This window comes from Plecotus auritus (assembly GCF_963455305.1).
Source record: "Plecotus auritus genome assembly, chromosome: 4".
Classification (NCBI taxonomy): Eukaryota; Metazoa; Chordata; class Mammalia; order Chiroptera; family Vespertilionidae; genus Plecotus; species Plecotus auritus.
Genome location: NC_137775.1, coordinates 62,851,680 through 62,878,898, shown reverse-complemented (window position 1 = coordinate 62,878,898; position 27,219 = coordinate 62,851,680). Strand labels below are relative to the sequence as shown.

The window sequence follows — 27,219 nt, the reverse complement described above, 5'->3', positions numbered from 1 at the left end:
AAGCAAAACACACCCAACTGGAAAAGCAAAAAGAAAAATGAATCCAAAAATATGAAGATAGTGCAAGGAACCTCTGGGACAACTTCAAGCATACCAACATCAGAATTATGGGGGTGCCAGAAGAAGAGAGAGAGCAAGATACTGAAAACCTATTTGAAGAAATAATGACAGAAAACTTCCCCCACCTGGTGAAAGAAATAGACTTACAAGTCCAGGAAGCGCACAGAACCCCAAACAAGAGGAATCCAAAGAGGACCATGCCAAGACACATCATAATTAAAATGCCAGGAGCAAAAGATAAAGACAGAATATTAAAAGCAGCAAGAGAAAAAGAGTGAGTTACCTACAAGGGAGTACCCATATGATTGTCAGCTGATTTCTCATCAGAAACTATGCAGGCCAGAAGGGAGTGACAAGAAATATTCAAAGTGATGAATAGCAAGAACCTACAACCAAGATTACTCTACCTAGCAAAGCTGTCATTCAGAATTGAAGGGCAGATAAAGAGCTTCACAGATAAGAACAAGCTAAAGGAGTTCATCACCACCAAACCAGTATTATATGAAAAGCTGAAGGGTATTCTCTAAGAAGAGGAAGAAGAAGAAAAAGGTAAAGATAAAAAAATTATGAACAACAAAGTGACAACAAATACATATCTATCAACAAGTGAATCTAAAAATCAAGTGAATAAAAAATCTGATGAACAGAATAAACTGGTGAATATAATAGAATCAGGGGCATGGAAAGGCAGTATACTGACAATTCTTGGGGGAAAGGTGTGTGTGGGGGTGTGGGAAGAGCCTGGACAAAAATCGAACACATATGGATGAGGACAATGCGGGGGGTGAGGGCATGGGGTGGGGTGGGAACTAGGTGGAGGGGAGCTATGGGGAGAAAAAAGAGGAACAACTGTAATAATCTGAACAATAAAGACTTATTTTAAAAAAAAGAGCAGATGCTCTACCCTAGACCTAAAGAATAAGAATTTCTCAGTGTAGTAGAAACCACAATGGTGGCATAGGTAAACACCTAAACTGCTGTCTTGCACAACAATTTCAAAACTACAACTAAAAGACAAAATGGACATCATCCAGAACCATAGGAAGGCTGGCTGAGTGACAATTCTACAACTAGAAGGAAAGAGAAAAGCATACCGAGACTCAGAGGAGCTGCAGGAGGCAGAGGTACTGAGATGCGTGCGGGTGGAGAGGACTGGCAACTGAGAGCGCAGCTGGCTTTCTCAAGTAGGAGGGAGACAAAAGCTCCCAACTGCACTGAACTCCAGTTCCGGGCAAGACTCTGGGGACCCAGACTCATACGGGGAGAAACTGGACTGTCAGGAAAGAGAAAAGCAAACTGAGACTCAGAGGTACTGCGGAAGGCAGAGGTACTGAAGCGTGCGCGCGCAGAGAAGGCGGGCAACTGAGTATGCAGCTGGCTTTTTCAGGAGAGAGGGAGACAAAAGCTCCCTATTACACTGAATTCCAGTTCCGGGTGAGACTCTGGGGACCCAGACTCATTCGGGGACAAACTGGACTGTCTGGCGGCGGGCAGAACTCGAGGACAGCTTTCTCTCAGAGGTGCTTGCAGCGATTACCACGAGACACTGAGACACAGGGGCCTATTAGGGCAGGGCTGACAGGAAACCAATGCTGTCTGCTCCGCCCTGAGACTCCGCCCCATCCAAGCTGAGCACAGAGGCTTTTGCAAGTTTTGTTTCATAAAGGTATCTCCAGCACAGAAGTTCTCCCAGCGTAGACACAGCTGATCCTCACAGCCAATTGGCCTGGAGGTCAATTCCTCCCAGTGATACCAACAACAATCAAGGCTTAACTACAACAAGACTGTGCACACAGCCCACAAATGGGTGCACCAAGAGTGTCCACCTCAGGTAACTGGGGAGGCTGAGCCACTGGGCCCTATAGGACACCTAGCACACAAAGCCACTCTATCAACTCAGGGAATCAGCCAAAATGCAGAGACAAAGAAACAGATCACAAATGAAAGAAATGGAGGAAAGCAAATGACTGGATATAGAGTTCAAAACCACAGTTATAAGGTTTTTCAAGAATTTTCTAGAAAAGGACGATAAATTTAGTGAGACCCTCGAGGATATGAAAAAGAACCAACTGAAATTAAGCATACAATGACTGAAATAAAATACATTATACAGAGATCTAACAGCAGATTATGGATCACAAGAATCAACTCAAAGACTTGAAATATGAAGAAGCAAAAAACACCCAACTGGAAAAGAAAAAAGAAAAAAGAACCCAAAAATATGAAGATAGTGTAAGGAGCCTCTGGGACAACTTCAAGCGTACCAACATCCAAATTATGGAGGTGCCAGAAGAAGAGAGAGAGCAAGATACTGAAAACCTATTTGAAGAAATAATGACAGAAAACTTTCCCCACCTGGTGAAAGAAATAGACTTACAAGTCCAGGAAGCACACAGAACCCCAAACAAGAGGAATCCAAAGAGGACCATGCCAAGACACATCATAATTAAAATGCCAAGAGCAAAAGGCAAAGAGGGAATATTAAAAGCAGCAAGAGAAAAACAGTTAGTTACCTACAAGGGAGCACCCATATGATTATCAGCTGATTTCTCAACAGAAACTATGCAGGCCAGATGGGAGTGACAAGAAATATTCAAAGTGATGAATAGCAAGAACCTACAACCAAGATTACTCTACCCAGCAAAGCTATCATTCAGAATTGAAGGTCAGATAAAGAGCTTCACAGATAAGAACAAGCTAAAGGAGTTCATCACCACCAAACCAGTATTATATGAAATGCTGAGAGGTATTCTTTAAGGAGAGGAAGAAGAAGAAAAGGTAAAGATAAAAATTATGAACAACAAATACATATCTATCAACAAGTGAATCTAAAAATCAAGTGAATAAAAAAATCTGATGAACAGAATAATCTGGTGAATATAATAGAATCAGGGGCATAGAAAGGGAGTTGACTGACAATTCTCGGGGGGAAAGGGGTGTTGGGGTGCGGGAAAAGACTGGACCAAAATCGTATACCTATGGATGAGGACAGTGGGGGGCGGGTAAGGGCAGAGGGTGGGGTGGGAACCGGGTGGAGGGAGCTGTGGGGGGAAAAAGGAGAAACAATTGTAAACAATAAAGATTTATTAAATTAAAAAAAATGTAAAATGCAAAAGTACAAAACTCCCACAGGATAACATAGGAGAAAAGGAAAAAAGAAAGAAAGAAAGAAAGAATTTCTCAGTGTAGAGTTTAGGAAATCTGATATTTGAACAAAGTTCTCAGGGATTATTTTACAAAATACATTTGAGAAACACGGTATAATGGCATAGGTCTTAAATTTTAAAAACGTGTATTAGAATGATTTAAGATATTTAAACTGAGGTTAGTCATTTACTTTCTCTGATCCTATTTTCTCATCCACAAAATGAGGATAGTAAGAACTTGTTCATGAAACTGTTTTGAAATATTGAATATGTATATAAAGAATTTTCATGTTGACTCAATAGAGAACAGTTGCATCATTTGTAGGTGTTTAGATTCCAAAAATCTAATATATCTAAGGTAAAATTTATGAGCAGCCAAAACTGTGATTGAAAATAATTTAATAGACAATAATAACATTTGGCCACATTTATGTATCATGTTGTGGATAAATATACTGTCTTTCAGTAAGCATACAACTGAGAATTTCCCTGATGATTTAGAACAGGTTAGAATAGCTGAACACCACATAATGTAACTAGCTTGTGCTTAGAAGTCATGTTCTATTAAAAAAACAAAAACACTGTACATTCTCATGCTCTATGTCCAACAAGAGTGCATGGGTGATAGCATCATTCCAGAAACAGGCTGATGACTGCTCTAATGTCTGGAATGCCGCTAGCCGATGAGGCAGAGCAAGACACCTAAAAAACTGGCCAGCAGTTCTTAAATTCTACCACGCAGTAGTAGCTGTCTAAATTTGTGCTTAAATTCATTGGCAAAGCAAATCACATTGCCATGCCTAATTTCAGGTGGCTGGGGACGTGCAATCTGCCCGAGATATTAGAAGCAGAAGGAATGGAAATACTTGTGAGTGTCGCTAATATTTACCATATGGGGCCTGGATGTCAATAGGTGATTCTAATGTGAAGTCAGGGTTGCACATCACTGGTCTAGGGTTTATATTTTTCAGTGGAGGAGGGGGAAGATTTACCTGCACTCCTGTAAGTCTCATGTTAATTTGTGTAGGTTAAGTGTGTGCATGATATGACATAGGCCAACTTCTACTTTTCCTGTGCCTTTGGTGGCTTTACATGGTGCAGAGAACAAATGGTCATGAGTCATTGTTGATGACCATTTGCCCCTGTTCTCTTACCTCCTTTTAAAAAATATATATATTTTTATTGATTTCAGAGAGGAAGGGAGCGGAAGTGATAGAAACATCAGTGATGAGAGAGAATTGTTGATCTGCTGCCACTTGCACGCTCCCTACTGGGGATACCAGTGCCCTGACTGGGAATCCAACTGTCTCCTGGTTCATAGGTCGATGCTCAGCCACTGAGCAACACTGGCTGGGCTGTTCTCTTCCCTCCTTTTCCACACTGGCCATCATCAAGCGTTCCCAATATCCTCGCAAAGTTTCTGATGCCTTCAAGCAGTGCTAGTTGTTCAAGGTTTTGAAATGAGATAAACAAATAAAAGTCACAACAGAAAAGAAATGGAGTGAGTTAACATATAATTCTCAAAAATTTCTTTTCATCCCAATACTCATGATTATGTAAGCCACAACGTTAATCAGGCTTTTAGAAACCTGGAAATAATCACAAATTATCTTGGGAATAAAGAAAAAAATCACTACTGCCAGGCTGGCATGTATTTTTGTTTACAGATAAGAGGCTCTTTCTGAAACATACATATGGGCAGATATCAATATTCAGAGCAGAGTTCTGAGCCATCATTTGTATGTAATCCTGCCACCAGGCTGTATACAAATGCCAGATAACATCACTTTGAAGGATGCCCTGTCTGCAGTGACTGCTCCTAGGTTTTCTGTCCACGTAGAATGGTTCAGGTTCTTAAAAGGCTGACCACAGTACCTTGAATTAACCTTCAAGCCCCTGCAGGAGATGAGAGGCTGGAGAGAAGTTGCCTGGATGCTCGGGAAGCGGAGAAAGAGGGTTAATTCACATGCTGAATGGTACAGGCGACAGATCCATGGATTGGCTTAAAACAATGTTCATTAAAACATAGTGCCTTGCTCATGCAAGGCTCTCAATACACACTAGTGAATAGTACAATCAGAGTCTTAAAATTAGAAAGATCCTAAACAACTCCTAAATGAAGCATGAATCCTCTCAAGAAGCTCCTCCAATAGTATTTATCCACCTTGTACTTGACTATCTCCACTATGACAGAGAATTCATTATTTACCAAGACAGTCTACTTAGTAAGAAGTTCTTTATACTGAGTTGGAATTTGCTTCTTCTGTATCTTGTTCTTCCCTCTGGAACCAAACAGTGAACTTAATTCCTTTTCCACAAGAGAGCCCATCAAGCATTTAAAGAGAACTAATATATTACTTTAAAAATCTAATATATTAGATTTATAGACCAAGTATCTTGTTTATATACTAATAACTCTTCCAAAAATCTTAGAATATCATATTGAAAGAAATATATTAGACAGTATATAAAAACTCTTGAATAATGCAAGCATCTCCAGAAAGTTCATAAAAGCATCTAGTTGTGTTCTGCCACTGAGTCTAGCTGTTGTGGGTTGAGTTGTATCCATCCCTCAAAAGGTATGTTAACTCTAACCCAGCCACTGACACTTAGAGCCTCAGAATGTGACCTTATTGGGAAATAGAGTTGTGTATGTAATTAGTTAAGTTAAAATGAGATCATACAGGAGCAGGCTGGGCTCCTAATTCGCAAGGCTAATGTCCTTATAAGAAGATACCAGTGACAAGAAAGAAAGAAGAGTAAGAACATCTGTGATGACAAAGGGAGAGACTGAATTGAGGCAGCTGCAAGCTGAAGAATACCAAAGATTGCCTACTAACCAGCAGAAGGGAGGAAGAGGCAGAGAAGGATTCCTCCACAGGTTTCAGAGGGAGCATGACTTTGCCAACACTTTCATTTTGGACATCTAGCCTCCAGAATTATGGGACAATATACTTCTGTACCCAGAGATACTTTGTTACAACAGCCCAATGAAACTAATACACTGGCTTTGACTATAATTTGGACTTTCTTTTCAGACGGATCCCAACAGGATCATTCCATGTAGTAATCAGCAAAGCAAGGAAAATCATGAGTTCTTCCATCTAAATATTCCCAGTCCTGAACTGAAACCAATTTCAAACAGAATCTGAGAACTAACATACATACATGCTGTCAGACACATGCTGTAGGGGATAAATCGTCTAACCCACATATTTAGATGTACAAATGTAACTTCTTTATTTTTCCATAACTGGATTTTTAAACAGCAGCTTCGCTGAGATATAATTTTTATGGCATTAAATTCACATTTTTCGTGTTTTTATTTTTTATATCATTTTCACAAAGTTGTGCAACCACTACCATGATTTAATTTTAGTACATTTTCCTCACTCCCCCAAGGAATTCCATACCCAGTAACAGTCACTCCCCATTACATTTTTACCCCAGACCCTGGCAACCACTAATTGACTTTCTGTTTCCATTGATTTGACTTTTCTGGGCATTTTGCATAAATGGAATTGTAAAATAAGTGGTCTCCTGTGACTGGCTTCTTTCACTTAGCATAATGTTTTCAAGGTTCATTGATGTAACATTACCCCATTAATTTTATTACTAAGTAATATTTCATCATATTGATATATTTTGTTCATCCACATCTGTAGATGGACATTTGAATTGTTTCCATCTTTTGGCTACTATGAACAATGCTGCTATGAACATTTGTGTACAGGTTTTTGTGTGTACATAGTTTTCATTTCTCTTGGGTGTGTACTTAGGAGTGGAATTTCTGGGTCATATGATAAATCTATATAACATCTATAGAAGTGATAAGCTATTTTCCACAGCAGCTGAACCATTTTATATTCCCATCAGCAATGTACAAGGGTTCCAATTGCTCCTTATCCTAACCAACACTTGTTATGGATGTCTTATTTTGGCTATCTTAGTGAATGTGAAGTGGCATCTCATTGTGGTTTTGATATGCATTTCTCTAATAATGTTGAACATATTTTCATGTGTTTATTGGCCACTTGTATATTTTCTTTAGAGAAATGTCTATTCAAAACCTTGCCCATTTAAAATAATGGACTTTTTAAAAAAGCATTTTTCCTAAACCTTGATACCATATCTGCATCTCTCTTGGCATATGAGAGAAGCATTTTTCTGTTCCAAATGCCATGCCATGGTCATGAGTTGGAGGACCTGTGATGCTCTTTCAGGCCCATCTCCAAATAAAGAAACCTACAGTTCTGTTTTATGGCTCTACTTTTATGGAAGGTGGAAAAAACTGGCTCTTAAATTAGCATGCTCTTTATAAACTTTTGTTTCACTCATACATTTTGTACCCTAAGTCATTCAGGTTCTTGAGGTTTAGTTCTCAGAAACCAGTCTTTAAAGGCCAAACGCTTTTCTCTAAAATTTGTCTCTGCCATTGGCTTAAAGATCTATTTTGTAATTCAAAAGCAAGAATTTGACTCCTTTGTTACTTGCCTCCTGATGTCTTCTCTGCTTGAGTTTGAATGGGAGCAGGTAACAAGGTATAAGGATAAGATATTACAAGATATTATGTTGCTACTAGAGGCCCGGTGCACAAAATTTGTGCACTGGGGGTCGGGGAGTCCTGTCCCTCAGCCCAGCCTGCACCCTCTCACAATCCAGGACTGCTGGCTCCTAACCACTTGCCTGCTGGCTGCCTGATTGCCCCTAACCACTCTGCCTGCCAGCCTGATAGCCCCCTAACTGCTCCCCTGCTGGCCTAATTGACACCTAATCACTCCCCTGTTGGCTTGATCACCCCCAACTGCCCTCCCCTACAGGCCCGGTCCCCCCAAACAGCCCTCCCCTGCTGGCCATCTTGTGATGACATGGGGGTGGCCATCTTGTGATGCGAGGGCATGAGGGACAATTTGCATATTACCTCTTTATTATATAGGACAGTGGTCGGCAAGCTGTGGCTTGCGAGCCACATGCAGCTCTTTGGCCCCTTGAGTGTGGCTCTTCCACAAAATACCACAGCCTGGGCGAGTCTATTTTGAAGAAGTGGCGTTAGAAGAAGTTTAAGTTTAAAAAATTTGGCTCTCAAAAGAAATTTCAATCGTTGTACTGTTGATATTTGGCTCTGTTGACTAATGAGTTTGCCGACCACTGATATAGGATATGAAAGGGGTGTCCAAAAGCTGAGTCTAAACAGGTGCAGGTTGCACAGGTAGTGAAACTCAGTGACAGAAAGTGAGCTAAGAATTATTCTGAAGAGTAAACAGCAACTTTACCTATCTTTCTAAATTATACTTCCAAAATTTCCTGAAAATGACAGTTTCCCAACCTAATATCAATGAATGTGGCCAGGGTGGGTCCCACTTTAATTACATACATACATTTCCAAGGCAGATGGTGTGGTGGAGATTGCGAAAAAAAATTTTAAAAAGTGATTTGTCAGGCAGACAAATCTGTTTGTGCTCTTCTTGCTGTTCTTGACTGCATATAGTTGGACATGAAACTTCTTAACCAGCATATGAAGACCTTCAAAATTTTGGATCTGTCCTTTCCCACCCTCCTATCTTTATCTGATGGAAACACTTTCATTCTTGTTTCTGTCATATTTTACTATGACTTGTAAATTCATGGACAGAGAAAGTATCCTTTGAAACATCTGGATTTTGAAAAAGAAAGTTTACAAAACTGATTATTTTAAATGTAAATTAATGACTCAAATTCTTTAGGTTTTTTAGGCTAATTAGAATAAACCAGTCATTTTCCCTGCACCTGGGTAAAAATGTATTGAATATCTCTATTAATTGGATTTTCGGAATGAAATCTAAGTGTATCTCTTTAAACTGTCATCTAAATAAAATAATATTCTATAGAGAATTATTAAACATTCAAGGAGGGTTTGGAACTCAAAACCAGTAACTAATGCCAATCAGCAACCTTTCAACCCTTGTTTATTCTCTCCTATTCTTTATCTCTGTATCCTCTAACCTTTCCTTAGAGGATACAGAGATAAAGAATAGAAGAGAATAAACAAGGGTTACATTTCAGAAAGAAAGTATAAATGTTAAAATGAAAAAGCCATCAAAACTGACAAATGACATTGGAGAAGAACAAATCCAGGGATAGGGTGGCACATTGCAGAACCGCGTCCGGGTCCAGCCCACTGAGCTGACTTTGCGAAGACTCCACTTTCAGGAACAATTTCATTGGCGCTCACCAACCCACTAGCACACGCCCACACCCTCTTCCGCGAGCGTACCGCGGGCAAACGCTGCTTGGCTTTGCTCCTTGCCTTTCCCACCTCCGAATTCCGAACTCCGATTGGTTTGTTTCACGGAACCGCCCCTTCGGCCGCACCAATGTGGAAGCTGCACTGGGGCTCCGCCCTCCTGCGGCCGGTGTGCGGCGGCGCAGCTCGTAAAGCCGGCGGCGGCGGCGGCGTGCGGGGATGGCTGCCGTAGCGGCGAGTGCGGGCCGCCTGTGGAGGCTGCGTGCGGCAAGGGCCGAGGGACACTGGCGTCGGCTGTGCGGTGCGGGACTGCTGCGGGGCTTCCTGCAGCCCGCCTCCGCCGGCGGGGATGCGGCCCCGAGGCGGCAGGTGGCTCACTTCACTTTCCAGCCTGACCCGGAGTCCCAGGAGTACGGTGAGCTAGGGGCTGCCCCGGGCGCTCCGCTGCAACCCACGCATGGAATCCGAGCCCTGCTCTCTGGAGCCTCCTTTGGGTCCGACGGTGGTCTCCTCCTGGCTCTGTTTTTGTGACAGCTTAACTTTTGGGAGGAGACCTTCTGCACCCTCGACACGGGTGGGAGTCTGGAAGGGCCTGAGAGTGAAGGGGTGTCGCCGAGGGTTCACCCCCTTTCTTCGCTCCCCATCCTTGCTTTCCCTTCCCTGGCCTTAGGTATTGTTCAGCTTGCCCCTGCCTGGGCCACTAACAACAGGCTGCGGTGTTTAAAAGGAATATTTTTTATTTATTTTTATCTTTTCCTTTGGCAGATTAGAGAAAACAGAGGAAGTAATTGAATTGATTTTCCCAAGGTCACAGAATAGGTTCTTTCTAGAGATGGGAAAGAATCCAGGCTTCCTAGCTAAGTCTAGTCCTGAGCCTGTGCTGGGCTAGGCTGCAGGTGAAGGGAGGAGGAAGGCATCTAGTGATGCCTGAGGTAGGAAGGACATAAAGCACACCTCACAGTATGACAGGACTTTTACGATTTATTCTGCAAGTTCTATGTAATCTTCAGACGTCCAGTGTCTGTCATCAGAATATCGGAAACAAAACGGTTACCTTTTCCTTGTCTAAAAACTTCTCTGGTGCCACAGCTGAAGTGTGTCTTTACTTGTGAATAAGTAAGAAAGAACTTTTATTGAGGGCTTACTAGGGGCCGGCACTCCTTTGATGCTTAGGACAACCTTAAAGAGGCTGTTAATGTTTAAATTCCCATTTTCAGTTAGGTTATTTGAGGTCTTGAGATAGTTCGCCCAAGGTTACACAGTTAGTGGAATTGAAGTTCTTCATAATTGTAGTTTCAATACAAATATAATCTGCACTATTTAATCAAAATTATCTCCCATGTTGTTATATAGTTTTTGTAACCTTCTTTAGAAGACATGTCCTCTGGAGTAGAAACACTGATTGAATGGTTAAAATCTTGGTCCTTGAATCAGATTGTCCTAGGTTCTAGGTCCTGATACCTGTAACTTTGGACTCATCACTTACCCTCCATAAGCCTCAATATCTTTATAAGTAAAGAGTTAATAATAATACCTACTTCAGAGGATTTTGTTATGAGGACTAAATTAAGTATGGTATACTTAACAGTCTCTGAGTACACTCAGCAATAAATGGAAACTTTAAATAATTACCATTATGCTTTAGATATTACACTTTTGCAGTGTTATAAATAATGCATATAGAAACATTTCATGTGTCATTTATGTAACATTATTTCTTAAGGATAAAGTCCCAGGGAGGATATTTCTGACTTGAAGAAGGAACACTTTAATGGATTTTAATGCTTAGCTCAGATTTCCATTTTATACTCCCATTTGTATGTATGAGGGTGAGTGTTGGGTATCATGCTAAAATCACAGGTGTATTGTGATATTGTGATTTATAATAAAGAATACATATTCAGTCTTTGTTCCATTCCTGGCACTGAGCTACTAAAACCCTGAAATTTCTTGTGATGGGAGTAATAAAGGTGTCTTGTTATGTTAATGTTGACTTTTGCAAAGCCCCTAAGTCTCTTAAGGATGGGAGCTGGTCACTAGAGGAACCAACCATGTGATTAGAGAGTTGGAATTTTCACTCCCACCCACCTGACCTCTGGGGAGGGAGAGGGACTAGAAATAGAATGAATTGTCAGAGGTCCATGATTTAATCAATTATGCCTATGTAATGAAATCTCCATAGGAACCCAAAAGGACAGGGTTCAGAGAGCTTCTGGGTTGGCGAATAGGTGGAGATTTGGGGAGAGAGGTGCGCTCAGGGAGAATGGAAGCTCCTTGCCTCTTCTGATATACATTGCCCTATGCCAGTGGTCGGCAAACTGCGGCTCTGTTGACTAATGAGTTTGCTGACCGCTGCCCTATGCATCCCTTTAATCTCGCTGTTCCTGAGTTATATCCTTTTATAATAAACCAGCAATCTAGTAAGTAAACTGTTTTTCTGAGTCCTGTGAGCTGTTTCAACAAATTAATTGAACCAAAGAAGGGGGTTGTTTGAACCTCCAATCTTTAGCTGGTCAGTCAGAAGAAGCATAGGAAACAACCTGGATTTGCCATTGGCATCTGAATTGGCCAATGGGGGCAGTCTTATAGGGCTGAGCCCTTAGACTGTGGAATCTGGTGCTGTTACTGGAAAGGGGACCTGGCCCTGAGTGTGTCTGCCTAGGGCCAGCGGGTAGTCTATGTTTTTTTTTTTTTATTTCAAGAAAAACGATTTAAAATATAATAATGTTACATGCAATGAACCTTAATATTTCAAGAAAAACAATCTTAAATATAATGTTACATGCAATAAACATTAATATCCCAACAAAAACAATTTTAAATGTGATAATGTTACATGCAATAGACACCAATTATTCAAGAAAAATGATCTTACATATAATAATATTACATGCAATAAACTTTAATATTTCAAGAATAAAAGGATTTTAAGTATAATAACACTAGAGGCCCGTGCAATAGGCCTCCCTTCCCCTGGCTGCCAGCACTGGTTTTCCTCCGGCACCCGGCACCCGGCACCCGGGACCTCGAGGCTAGGCTTCTCTGCTCTGGCCGCAGCGAGGCTTGGCTTCTCTGCTCCGGGTGCAGTGGAGAAGCCAAGCCTCTAGGCTAGGCTTCTCTGCTCTGGCTGCAGTGAGGCTTGGCTTCTCTGCTCTGGCTTCAGGGGAGAAGCCAGGCCTCTTTAGTCTTCAGTCTTCAGTTTTCAGTCTTCGCTCCGAGCCTGCATATGCAAATTAACCCGCCATCTTTGTTGGGTTAATTTGCATGCTCCTGATTGGCTGGTGGGTGTCATGGAGGTATGGTCAATTTGCATATTTCTCTTTTATTAGTGTAGATTACCAAAACTGTACTAACATAATATGATAGCACAAAAGTTGTAGGAAAGGAAATATTAAAAATCGGCAAATAACAGGATTACTTCTATTCTAGAATATTTTTCCCCCTCTGGCTTTATTTTTGTTCATCAGTTTATGTTATTCATTATATTCCACAAATGAGTGAGATCATTTGATATTTATCTTTCTCCGACTTGCTTATTTCGCTTAGCATGATGCTTTTAAAGTCTATTTTGTCGGATATGAGTATTGCTACTCCAGCTTTTTTTTTCTTTTCCATGTGCATGGAAAAAAATTTTTCCTTCCCTTCACTTTCATCCTGTGTGTGTCCTTTGCTTCGAGGTGGGTCTCTTGTAGACAGCATATAGTTGGGTCATGTTTTTGTATCCATTCAGCTACCCTACTCCTTTTGATTGGAGCATTTAATCCATTTACATTAAGGGTTATTATTGAGAGGTACTTATTTATTGCCATTTTAATTCTGTATGGCTAGGTTTCTCTCTCTGTTTCTTCTTCTCAACATTCCCTTACAGCAATCCCTTTAGCATTTCTTGTAATGCTGGCTTGGTGGTGATGAACTCCTTTAGCCTTTTTTTTTTTGTCTGGGAAGCTCTTTATTTGACTGTCTATTTTGAATGATAGCCTTGTTGGATATAGTAATCTTTAATCTTGCCTTTAATTTTTGGCATTTTTAATTATGATGTGTCTGGGCATGGGTCTGTTTGGGTTCTTCTTGTTTGGGGTTCTCTGTGCCTCCTGAACCTGTGTGACTTTTCCCTTTACCAGGTTAGGGAAGTTTTCTACCATTATTTCTTCAAACACCTTCTCTATTCCTTTCTCCCTTTCTGCCTCTTCTGGCACACCTATTATTCTAATATTGTTACGTTTCACATGGTCCCACAGCTCCCTTAAGCTGTCCTCCTGTTTAAATTGTTTTTTTCTTTTTGGTTCTCTGATTGAGTGATATTTTCAACATTGTCTTCTAATTCACTGACTGGATCCTCAGCCTCCCCTAATCTGCAGTGTATTCCGACTAATGTGTTCTTTATTTGTGTTACGTTATTCTTTATCTCAGACTGTTCTTTTCTCATAGTTACTATATCTTTTTACGTACTTTTGAGCATTTTTAACAACATTACTTTGAACTCTGTTTCAGATAAGTTTCTTTTTTTAAATTTTATTTTATTGTTTAAAGTATTACAAATAGTAGTACATATGTCTACCTTCCCCCTCCCCCCCCATTGACCTTCCCCTGGCCTTCCCTACCCCTGGGCACATGCCCTCCCCCCCACCCCCCAGTGTCTTGGGTCCATTGGTATGCTTATATGCATGCATACAAGTCCTTCAGTTGATCTCTTACCTCCCCCCACCAACACTCCCAGCGTTCCTGCTGTATTTGACAGTCTGTTTGATGCTTCTCTGCCTCTGTATCTATTTTTGTTCATCAGTTTATAATGTTCTTTATTATCCATAAATGAGTGAGATCATGAGGTATTTTTCTTTCACTGACTGGCTTATTTCATTTAGCATAATGCTCTCCAATTCCATCCATGCTATTGCAAATGGTAATAATTCCTTTTTTTTATAGCAGTATAGTATTCCATTGTGTAGATGTACCATAGTTTTCTAATCCACTCATCAGCTGATGTGCACTTAGGCTGTTTCCAATTCTTAGCTATGGTGAATTGTGCTGCTATGAACATAGGGGTGCATATATCTTTTCTGATTGGTGTTTCTAGTTTCTTGGGATATATTCCTAGAAGTGGTATCACTGGGTCAAATGGCAGTTCCATTTTTAGTTTTTTGAGGAAACTCCATACTGTTTCCCACAGTGGCTGCATCGATCTGCATTCCCACCAGCAGTGCACGAGGGTTCCTTTTTCTCTGCATCCTATCAAGCACTTGTCATTTGTTGATTTGTTGATACTAGCCATTCTGACAGGGTGAGATGGTACCTCATTGTTGTTTTGATTTGCATCTCTCGGATGATTAGTGGCTTTGAGCATGTTTTTATTCGTCTCTTGGCTTTCTGAATGTCCTGTTTCAAAAAGTGTCTATTGAGGTCCTTTGCCCATTTTCTGACTGGATTGTTTATCTTCTTTTTGTTAAGTTGTATGAGTTCCCTGTAAACGTTGGAGATTAAACCCTTATTAGAGATAACATTGGCAAATGTGTTCTCCCATGCAGTGGGCTTTCTTGTTGTTTTGTTGATGGTTTCTTTTACTGTGCAGAAGCTTTTTACTTTGATGTAGTCCCATTTGTTTATTTTCTCTTTAGTTTCTATTGCCCTAGGAGCTGTATCGGTAAAGATATTGCTACGACAAATGTCTGCTATTTTGCTGCCTATGGCTTCTTCTAAGATTTTTATGGTTTCCTGTCTTACGTTTAAGTCTTTTATCCATTTTGAGTTTATTTTTTGTGTATGGTGTAAGTTGGTGGTCTAGTTTCATTTTTTTTTGCAAGTATCTGTTCAGTTTTCCCAACACCATTTATTGAAGAGACTATCTTGTCTCCATTGTATGCTCTTGCCTCCTCTGTCAAATATTAATTGAGCATACTGGCTTGTGTTGATTTCTAGGTTCTCTGTTCTGTTCCACTGGCCTATATTTCTGTTCTTGTGCCAGGACCAGGCAGTTTTGAGAACAGTGGCTTTGTAGTATAGCTTGATCTGGTATTGTGATCCCTCCAACATTGTTCTTATTTCTCAAGATTGCTGCAGCTATTCGGGGGTCTTTTTTTTTTATTCCAGATGAATTTTTGGAGAATTTGTTCTAAGTCTTTGAAGTATGCCATGGTTATTTTAATGGGGATTGCATTGAATTTATAGATTGCTTTGGGTAGTATGGACATTTTAATGATGTTGATTCTACCAATCCATGAACATGGTATATTCTTCCATTTGTTCATGTCTTCCTCTATCTCTTTTTTCAGTGTCCTGAAATTTTCTGAGTACAGGTCCTTTGTCTCCTTGGTTAAGTGTATTCCTAGGTATCTTAATTTTTTGTTGCAATGGTTAATGGGATTGCTTTTTAAATTTCTCTTTCTGTGAGTTCATTATTGGTGTATAGAAAAGCCATAGACTTCTGGGTGTTAATTCTGTATCCAGCTACATTGCCAAATTTATTTATTAAGTCTAGTAGTTTTTTGATGGAGTCTTTGGAATTTTCTATGTACAATATCATGTCATCTGCGAATAACGACATTTTTCTTTTTTCTTTTCCAATTTGGATGCCTTTTATTTCTTCTTCTTGTCTGATTGCAATGGCTAGTACTTCCAGTACTATGTCGAACAGAAGTGGTGAGAGTGGGCATCCCTGTCTTGTTCCTGTTATTAGGGGAAATGGTTTTATTTTTTGCCCGTTGAGTATGATGTTGGCTGTGGGTTTGTCATATATGGCTTTTATTATGTTCAGGTATGATCCTTCTATTCCCAACTTGCTGAGAGTTTTTATCAAGAAAGGGTGTTGGATTTTGTCAAATGCTTTTTCTGCATTAATGGATATGTTTATATGGTTTTTATCTCTCCGTTTGTTTATGTGGTGTATCATGTTTATTGATTTGCGGATATTGTACCATCCTTTTATCCCCGGAATAAATCCTACTTGGTCATGGTGTATGATCTTCCTAATGTAGTGCTGGATTCGATTTGCTAGAATTTTGTTGAGGATTTTGGCGTCTATTTTCATGAGAGATATGGCCTGTAATTCTCTTTCTTTGTATTGTCTTTATCTGGTTTTGGGGTTAGGGTAATGCTGGCTTCATAGAAAGAGCTTGGAATTGCTTCTTTCTCTTGAATTTTTTGGGAATAGTCTGAGGAAGATAGGTTTTACTTCTTCTTTGAATGTTCGATAAAATTCCCCTGTGAAGCCGTTTGGTCCAGGGCTTTTGTTTGTTGGAAGTTTTTTGATTACTGCTTCAATTTCCTCCATAGTTATTGTCCTATTCAGATTTTTTGATTCCTCCTGTTTGAGTTTTGGAAGGTTGTATTTTTCTAGGAATATGTCCATTTCTTCTAGGTTGACCAGTTTGTTGGAGTAGAGTTGCTGATAGTATTTTTTAACGATTCCTCATATTTCTGTGGGGTCTGTTGTTATTTAACCTCTTTCATTTCCGATTTTGTTTACTTGGCTCTTCTGTCTTTGCTTCTTGGTGAGCCTGGCTAGAGGTTCATCAATCTTGTTTATTCTTTCAAAGAACCAGCTCTTGGTTTCATTGATCTTTTGTATTTTTTTTTTTTTGTCTCTATGTCATTTATTTCCACTCTGACCTTTATTATCTCCTTCCTTCCTTCTGCTTACCCTGGGCTTTTCTTGTTGCTCTCTTGCTAATTCTTCAAGTTGCAGAGTTAGATGGTTTATTACCAGTTTTTTTTTGTTTTTTTTTTTTTTTTTAAGTAGGCCTGTAATGCTATGAACTTCCCTCTTAGGATTGCTTTCACTGTGTCCCAAAGATTTTGAATTGTTGTGTTTTCATTGTCATTTGTTTCCAGGATGATTTTTATTTCTTCTTTGATCTCTTTGGTAACTCACTCATTGTTTAATAGTATATATTATTCAGCCTCCAAGTCTTTGAATTTTTGTGATTGTTTTTACTGTAGTTGATTTCTAATTTTATGCCATTGTGATCTGAGAAGATGCTTGATATGATTTCAATCCTCTTGAATTTGGAGAGACTTTGCCTGTCCCAATATGTGGTCTATCTTTGAAAATGTCCCATGTGTGCTTGAGAAGAATGTATGTTCTGTAGTTTTGGGGTGGAATGTTCTAAAGATGTCGATTAAGTCCATCTGATCTAGTGAGTCATTTAGGATTGATGTTTCTTTGCTAATTTTTTTGTCTAGAGGATTTATCCAGTGATGTTAATGGGGTATTAAAGTCTCCTACTATGATTGTGTTGCTGTCAATCTCTCCCCTCATATCTTCCAGAAGTTTTTTTTATGTATTTGGGTGCTCCTGCATTGGGTGCATAAATGTTTACCAGAGTTATGTCCTCTTGTTGTATTGATCCTTTTAGAATTATGAAGTAGCCTTTCTTGTTTCTTGTTATGGTCTTCACTTTGAGGTCTATTTTGTCAGATATAAGTATTGCTACCCCAGCTTTTTTTTTTCATTTATGTTTGCCTGATACTTTTCCATCCCTTCACTTTCAATCTGTGTGAGTCCCTTGTTCTGAGGTGGGTCTCCTGTAGACAGCATATATATGGGTCATGTTTTCTTATCCATTCAGTCACTCGATGTCTTTTTATTGGAGCATTTAATCCATTTATGTTTAATGTTATTATTGATAGGTACTTGTTTGTAGACATTTCTGTACCTTATGCATGTTTTCCTTCCTTTCTATTTCTTCTTTTTACAGCATTCCCTTTAGCATTTCTTGCATTGCTAGCTTGGTAGTTATAAATTCCCTTGGCCTTTTTTTGTCTGCGAAGCTCCTGATTTCCCCTTTAATTTTGATTGATAGTCTTGCTGGATAGAGTATTCTTGGACTCAGTCCTTCCCTTTGCATCACTCTGTATACTTCCTTCCATTCCCTTCTAGCTTGATGTGTTTCTGTTGAGAAATCATTTGATAATCTGATGGGGGATTCTTTGTAGGTAACTCTCCGTCTCTCTCTTGCAGCCTTTAAGATTCTCTCTTTGTTGTTAACATTTGCCATTGTAATTATGACATGTCTTGGTGTGGGTCTTTTGGGATTCATCTTGCTTGGGACTCTCTGTACTTGTGTAATTTTTTTCTTCCCCATATCAGGGAAGTTTTCTGTCATTATTTCTTCAAATAGATTTTCTAATCCTTGCTGATCTTCTTGTCTTTCTGGCAGGGCTGTTATATTTATGTTACTTTATTTTGTGCTGTCCCAAAGCTCCCTTAGGCTCATCTCCTCTTTTTAATTTTCTTTTCCACCTGCTGTTCAGATTGGGCTTGTTTTTCTACCTTATCTTCTAACTCACTTATTTGGTCCTCTGCTTCTTCTAGTCTACTGTTGAAACCTTCCATGGTGTTTTTGATTGTAGTTATATCACTTTTGACTTCTTCCTGATTTTTGCATAGGTTGTTGATTTTCTCGTCCATCTGGTGTATGAACTGTACAACCATTACTCTGAATTCTTTTTCTGTCATGTTCCTTGCCTCCATTTCACTTATTTCCTTTCTTGGCGATTCCTCTTTTTCTTTCCTCTGGGGGTTATTTCATTGTCTCTGCATTCTAACTTTCACCAGAAGGTCCAATCACCAAGTTGTGGGGGCCTGGGCTGTGTGCAGTGGGAGCTTCGCACCATCTGAGTGTCACTGAAGAGCTTCGACACCAAGATATGTGGCTGCTGTGGGTTGGTGGGAGCCATGCTTGCCCAGGATCAGAGTCACCGGCACTCAGTGTGGCCTCGTGCACGCACCTAGAATCAGGAGCCCTGCCTGCGCCGTGCTGATAAAGAGACCCCACTGGTGTGTGCCAAAAATCAGAGTCCCCTAGCACATGCCAGGAGTCAGAGTCCCCCTGTGCCCACGCTGAGAATCAAATATCAGAGTCTCTGTTGCTTGGTGCAGCCTTGCACTGAGAATCAGGGTCCCTGTGTGTGCACGTGCTGAGAGTTGGAGACACTGGCTCTCAGTGTGTGTGCACTGGGCATTAGGGATCCCAGGCACGCGTGATGAGGAACAGAGCCAAGTCACTGGTGCTCAGTGCTGTCTCTTACACAGAAAATCAGGGTCCCTGGTCTGCTTGGGACCGGGTTGCACAGCTGCCCTGTGTCAGCAGGAGGTTCACTCCTGTGCTGCCAAAAAACAGACTTCTGTGTGTGCTTGCCCAGAATCAAAGTTAGGTGGCACTGCTGCCCTGTGTGGGTATGGGGTCTGGTTGCGAGAATGAGCTCTGCAGTAAGCAGATTCCCAGTGTTTGTGCGCCCAGGCTCAAATATGGGCAGTGGAGCCATAGCCACCCTGTGTGGGAGTGGGGTCTGGTCTCTGCAGGAAACAGATTCCCAGTGTCCATGTGCCCAGGCTCAAATTCGGGCAGTGGAGCTGGAGCCACCCTGTGTAGGCATGAGGCCTGCTTGCAAGGGGTGGGACCAGCAGTTCCTATGGCACTGCAGCGAGCCTGTGGGGAGGGGGATGGGCTCTGTGACTCACAGAAATCTGTGGCCGGAATGTCTGGATTCTTGGTGTCTGTAGATCTGCAGCTGTGGTTGCAGGTCTTTGTCCCCAATGGCTGTAGGGTCCTGGTTTGCGTCTGAGAACAGATTGGGTGGTGGTGAGGCTAAGATCCTAGTCTCAAGCAGTTCTGTTTTTCAAGATGGCGTGGTCTCTGTGCCCATGCTGGCAGACCCTGAGTGTCCGCGGTGGCAGTGGGGTTTCGCCGTCTAAGACTGCCCATTTTGGCAGCCCCTTGGAAGACCTGCAGGATCTGTCTCTAGTTCACACACACACACACACACACACACACACATACCACACACATCCACACACTCCTTCTCTATCACTCCCTCACTCTCTCACACACTCTCCCTCCCTACCTTTTTGCCAGTCACCATTATGGTTTCTCAGATAAGTTTCTTATCTCTACTTCATTTATCTCTTTTTCTGGAGAATTCTCTAGTTCTTTCAGTTGGGGGTTGTTTCTTTGTTTCCTCATTTTGGTTGTCTGTTTGGGTTTGTGACTATGTTTTAGGTAGATCCTCTATACGTCTCAATCTCTAGTGCAGGACAGTGTTAAAGGCTGTTTCTGGCTAATTGGATCAGGCAAAGACTCAAAGCCTCCAGAGACCACCTCTGTCTACAGACTAATAGATTCCTACTTGAATTGTCCCCAGGCAATCATCCTCAGGTGTGGTGAGAGTTTTTTCAAGAGGGTAGGCCAAAAAAAAAAAAAAAGAGGGTAGGCCAGTTGCTTCTGCTGGGAGGCCAATTGTTACTTTTAATCTCCTAAGTGGCCTCAGGGCAAGGTGTTTTCCAATAGGGTGTGTCCACTGTCTTCCTCCCAGGCAAGGCAGATGTTGGAAAGATGTTCTCCACTGTGTGAGGGAATAACTCAGCCCAGGAAACTTGGGTTGTCTGCCTTCTGAGCTCTACCCCCCCAAGTCCTCACTCTTGGGTTCTGCTCTCACAGCTCTACTCCATTTCACCCTCCCTCTGCCAGAACACAAGGGGGGCGCTCTACAGGGAATTTTTGTGTGCTGGCCCTTTAAGAGGGTGCCCGAACTTTCAGCTGCCACTCCCTGACAAGCAGCATCCCACTGCTTTTCACAGCTAGATGTTATGTGGGTACCCTCCTCAGTTTGGTGCTCTCTCTGGGGAGTACAGCTTGGGGATTAGATCTCAGAGTTCTCAGTGGCAGACCCCCCTGAGATATCTCTCTGGGACTTCAGTTGCTATCTGTGGGTGTCCGGCCAGCCCTTTCGTGCCTCCGCCCCTCCTACCAGTCTCTATGCGGTCTCCTCCTTCGGTCCTTGGGTATCAGGGTTCTCTCCTGTGGGTTTTCCATTGATTATTCAGGAAGCCTTTCAGTATTTCAGTTGTAATTCCATCTTGTTCCTGGGAGCATGTCCTTGCAGCATCCTCCTACTCTGCTGCCATTTTTCAGTCTGTTGGTTCTTGATTTCATGCAGGAAAGATTTTACAACATGAATCCAGGTGATTTTTAAAAAAATATGTTTTTATTGATTTCAGAGAGAGGAAGGGAGAAGGAGAGAGAAACATCAATGATGGGAGAGAATCATCTACTGGCTGCCTCCTGCATGCCCCCTAATGGGGATAGAACCCCAAACTTAGGCATGTACCTTGACCAGGAATCGAACCATAACCTCCTCATTCATGGATTGACACTCAACCATTGAGCCTCATCGGCCGGGCAAGTCCAGGTGACTTTTAGAGAATGTTTATTAAAACTGGGGACTGTGAAACAAGGAAGGGCTCAGGATAGAAGAAGCAATAGGAGAGAGACTAGGTGGGGAAATGAGCCTAGACTGGGCTGCTTAGGCTCACTAAGAAGTCAGAGAAAAGGGGGCCTTAGGCACTGGTTCAGTGGGTTAGCCTGGGACAAGCTGCCACTGCCCATTGCTTCCTGGTTGCAAGTCCCTTAGAGTTAAGGAGATGCATGCCTGTGGGGGAAGAAGAGGAGGAAGGGAAAGAGGCCAGCGTGTTCCTTGGAGGGAGAGAGCATGTTGGGACTATTGTTTTGAGGGTTTTTAAAGGCTGGGAATTTAGGGAAGGTCTTAAGAGGAGGATCTCACTAGAATACTCATCAGTTTTATGCTGATGTGCCAACATGAGATTTATTTCCTTCATCTGTTCTTGGTTGTGGTTATAAATGACATTAATTGGATTTCTGCTATAAGTTATTTATCCTCTGGGTGGGAAGAAGTGTAAACCATTTACTTTTAAGTGTCATTGGTTATAGAATACTAGAGGCTTGGTGCCCGAAATTCTTGCACTCAGGATTGGGGTCCCTCAGCCCAGCCTTCACTCTCTCCCAGTCAGGAGCCCTCGGGGTATGTCTGACTGATGGTTTAGGCCTGCTCCCCAAGCTGCTGTGGAGGCGGGAGAGGCTCCCACCACTGCCTCTGCACTCGCCAGCTGTGAGCCTGGCTCAGGGCTTCTGGCTGAGCAGCGCTCCCCCTGTGGGAGCACACTGACCACCAGGGGGCAGCTCCTGCATTGAGTGTCTGCCCCCTGGTGGTCAGTGCACATCATAGCGACAGGTCATTCTGTCATTCTGTCGATTTGCATATTAGCCTTTTATTATATAGGACTAGTGGCCCGGTGCACGAAATTCGTGCACGTGGGGAGGGGAGGTGTTCCTTAGCCCAGCCTGCACCCTCTCCAATCTGGGACTCCTAGAAGGATGTCCTACTGCCGGTTTACAGGGATAGGGCCTAAGCCGGCAGTCAGACATCCCTCTCACAATCTGGGACTGCTAGCTCCAGCCGCTCACCTGCCTACCTGCCTGCCTGATTGCCCCTAACCACTCTGCCTGCCGGCCTGCTGGCCCCCAACTGCCCCTGTGCCAGCCTGCTCACCCCCAAATGCCCCCACTGACGGCCTGCTCACCTCCAACTGGCCCCCCTACTGGTCTCCTTACCCCCAACAGCCCCTGCCGTCCCATTCTGGCCTGATCACCCCCTGGTGACCCAAGGTCCCAGCCCCTTCTTTTTTTCTTTCTTTCTTTCTTTTTTTTTTTTTTTTTCAGCGCCTCCTTGAGCAGAGGACAGGGCTGGCTGGAAGCAAGTATCTAGGATTTATTTATCTTCTATAATTGAAACTTTGTAGCCTTGAGCAGAGGCCTGGGCTGGCCAGGGCTGGCCAGGGCAGGCGGGAAGCTTGGCTTCCTCCATCGTCAGGGCAACCCAAGCCTCCTGCTTGCTCCAGCTCTGTGGCTGCCACCATTTTTGTTGAGATTTATTTATCTTCTATAATTGAAACTTTGTAGCCTTGAGTGGAGGCCAGGGCCAGTCAGGGTGGGCGGGAAGCTTGGCTTCCTCCATTACTGGGGCAACCCAAGCCTCCTGCTTGCTCCAGCTCCATGGCCAGCCACCATCTTGGTTGGGTTAATTTGCATACTCACTCCTGATTGGCTTGTGGGCGTGGCTTGTGGGCATAGTGGAGTGATGGTTAATTTGCATGCTTCTCTTTTATTAGTGTGGATTAGTGTAGATAGTATTTTGCTATTTACTAGATGGCTATAAACTGCTTGGCTGGTTAACACATTGCGGGAAGATCACGTGCATCCTCGTGTTTTCATATTACATGGTGTTTTACATAAATGTTAAAGGCACACCTTAAAATTAAATACCCATTGCATTTTAAAGTTATTTATTAGATGTTCTTACAAGCTAATATCTTTTTAAAGTATGATACTTTGTAAAACGTTGTTTTGTACTTGTCCAATAGAAACTTATCTGGCCACTGGTAAAGCTAACAATAAAACTGTGCAATGTGTTAACTATCTGTCTCAGTTCCCTGTTTTGCTTGTCATGGCTTACTATCATGTCTCAGTGCTACCTCCAGGTAAATTGTGTTAGAATTGGGTTGAATTATAGTACACCTAGCTGGTGCCACAGAATTGCTTGGTGGTATGTTAAACACACACACACACACGCACACACGCACACATGCACACACGCACACACACACACACACACACACTCAGAAGTTAGTGTCAGAATTGTTTGTGAGAGCTCCCTTCCTGTGGGATCATAGACTGTAGTCTTCTCACTGTGTCCTCACAGAGTGGAAAAGGGGGCATCTGTAATACTTTTAACAATAAAGATTTAAAAAGAAAAGAAAACCCAAACATTCTGTTTTCTCATTATACCTTGATCTAGAAAAGCTGAGCAGTGGTTCTTAATGATGGCAGCACAACCTTTTAGGGAGCAATTTGGAAATTTGTGCAGGTATTTTTGGTTGTCCCAGGAGAGGAGACACTATTGGCATTTATTAGGGAGCAGCCAGGGAAGCTAGAAGTTAGAGAGAGAGAGAGAGAGAGAGAGAGAGAGAGAGAGAGAGAGAGAGAGAGGGAGAGAGGGCACTCTGAAGTCACTTTTATAAGGGCACTAAATCACATTTATGAGGGTTCTACTCTCATGACCTTTCAACTCCCAAATGTCCCAATCCCATCACATTAGGGATTAGGTTCCAACATGAAATTGGGGTAGGTCAGTGGTTGGCAAACTGTGCCCATGAGCCACATGCGGCTCGCGAGCCGCGGTTTGCCTCTGTTGACTAATGAGTTTGCCGACCATTGTCATATACTACCCTTTACCTCTTTGCACACAATATGCCACAATTGCCTAATCCTCACAGCTTCCAACTACACGGTAACATTTAGTCTAGTCCAGTGGTTGGCAAACTCATTAGTCAACAGAGCCGCAGTTTGCCGACCACTGGGGTAGGTGAATGGGGACCACAAGCATTCCATCTATAGCACTGGAAGTGTTGGTGGAATATAGTGCTATGAGGCAGTCTAGTTTTCGTGCTAATCTGACACCAAAACTACTCTGTCAGAGTTGGGAACCCTTGCGACTAGACAATTCTCTCCATGGCACTTTTCCTCATTTTGTTCAGACTTAACTCCAAATGTGTGTCCTTCCCCTTTCCCTACTCTGTTTCTGTGTTCTGACTCACTTTATTATTGGTCACACAAACCTTTCCATGGTACCCCACAGAATGATAATAGTGATGGTAGCAGGTATTTTATCAGTGCTCGCCATGTCCCAGACACTATTCTGAGTGCCTTGCATGTATCAATGTATATAATCCTCATATAACAGTGCTATGATAGAGATCCTATAATGATCCACATTTTATGAATGAAGTAACCAAGACACAAAGAGGTTAAACTTCGACTTTTTTACTTTTAAACTTTTCTAGTCATACCACTTGTAAGAGGTGGAGCCAGGCTCCATTTTTAAGTAGTTTGGCTCAGTGTGGCTCCAAGAGGCCATTCTCCTAGGCACTTTGCTATTTTGTCTTGCATTTTTTTGCACATCCTTAAGATTCTTTACCTGCCACTTGGTTCCCTCTTAACTCTACGTTAATCCTGGCTTTCCCCAAATATGCTGCTTCTTTTACATCTCATTTGAGCAGAGACTGCCAGCCTTCTCTTTCATTGTACTTTACCCACCTTCAAGTTTCTTTTCTATTTACTTGTCATCTGGGAACTTGATTCATAGTTTTCCACCCCATTTTTGCTATCATTGTGGAAGATTGCAGCACTCTAGAGGCAATATTGCAAAGAAGCTTAGAGCTGGAGTTCTTGAGTTGGACATGCTGAAATCTGAGTCCCACTTTCCAACTTAGCATTGTGACATTGCCCAAGTTTATTAGTCTTCATAAGCTTTGTTTTCCTCATCTGTACTGCTCAGTTGTTGCTGTGGGGACTCAGTGAGATAATCCATGTAATTACCAGTGCCTGGCACCTGTTGAACTAGAGTTAGTCTCCCTAATTAGGGAAAATGGAAGGTCACCAGCACAGAATAGATGCTTCATGAATATTGGACATTTGATAGTAATCACTTCACTGAATTCTCACAATAGTTCTGTACATTAGATATCATCTCTGTTTTATAGAGGAGGAAGCTGAATGTCAGTGGTTAAATATCTTTCCCAAAGTCACACAGGATGTAAATGGCATCACAGTCTCCACCAGTATGTTTGCTACCTCCATCACCCTAGGTTGCTTCCCAGGAACAGCACATCCAGGCCTTTTGCTGCCCCTGATTTCAGGCGTTGTGTGCACGTGTAGGTTTGTTTTATTCATTCATTCTGTACATTTAAATTTTCTCCTGGGCATAAAACTGTGCTAGGTGCTTAGGGATGTGGAGATGAGCCTGTCTAGTGGAGGAGATGGACAAAAAGTAGCAAGCAGATGCCTACTTAAACCAATCCTAGTTACAGTAAGTGAAATGTTCAGGTGCTAGGAAAAATAATAATAAAGACCTAGCAGGCCCTAAGAGGAGGTAACATTTAACCAAGGTCTAAGGGATCCAGAAAGGAGTATTCAAGGATAAAGGTCCTGAAGTGGCAGGGAACTTGGTTTAGTACTGAGAAAAGACTTAAGGGGTGAGCCTGGGGGACAGTGGTGCAAGATGGAACTATTGAGGTGGGCACTGATGAGATCCAGCAGGGCCTTGTGGAAGTGCTGAGAAATGGGCTTCTTTTCAGGTGCAGTCAAAGGCTTTGAAGGATTTTGAGCCGAGTAATACGACTTGCATTGCTTTTTAGTACTCTTGTTATAGCAGCTTCTTCATGAATGATTTGGAGTGATGAAAAGGTACAAGTGAGGAAGCAGTACTATGGACTGAATATTTGTGCCCCAACCCCCTCCCCGTTCATATGTTGTAACCCTAATCCCTGATGTAATGGTATTTGGAGAGGGGGCCATTGGGATGTAATTAGGTCATGAGGGTGGAGTCTTCATGAATGGGATTAGAGCCCTTAAAAGAAGAGAGAGTATCTCTTTCTCCACCATGTGAAGATCCTCACCAGGAACTCATCTTGATTTGGACCTCCCAACCTCCCCAACCTCCATAACTGCGAGAAATATATTTCTGTTGTTTAAGCCACCTAGTCTAGGGTATTTTGTTATAGTAGTCAGAGCTAAAGAAGGCGGTTAGGAGGTGGTTTTCTGGAACAGGAAAGAGATGATAAGTTCTGGAAATAGAAACCGTAGCGCCACATTTAAAGCTATGTTTTGGAAGTAATGTATCTGGAAGTAGGTTTTGATGGGTTGGATGCCAATAATGAATCAAAGGAAGACATTCAAGGATGCCTCCTTGGTTTCTGGTTTGGGCACCTGGGGATGTTATTGCTGTTTGTTAAAATGTGAAAGTAGCATCTTGGGCATAGACATCAAGAGTTTTGTGCTTATTGAGTTAAAAAAGCCCAAGATGCTTTGGCTGGTGTGTTAAGTGGTTAGAGCATTGGCTTGCACACAAAAGGGTCTCAGGTTTGATCCCTGGCCCTGGTCG

The 27,219-nt window shown here is 42.1% G+C and overlaps 1 protein-coding gene across 2 annotated transcripts in view; it reads left to right on the top strand.

Moving 5' to 3' along the window:
• The first annotated feature begins 9,587 nt into the window (after positions 1-9,587).
• BCKDHB (branched chain keto acid dehydrogenase E1 subunit beta) overlaps positions 9,588-27,219 on the top strand; it is a 237,824-nt gene continuing 220,192 nt past the window's right edge. The window contains exon 1 of one of the 2 annotated variants that reach the window (XM_080666738.1): positions 9,588-9,844. In XM_080666738.1, coding sequence (XP_080522864.1) covers positions 9,649-9,844 — 196 coding nt within the window. In that variant the 5' untranslated portion in view covers positions 9,588-9,648. The remainder of the gene's footprint in view (positions 9,845-27,219) is intronic. The other variant, XM_080666737.1, reaches the window with a different exon arrangement.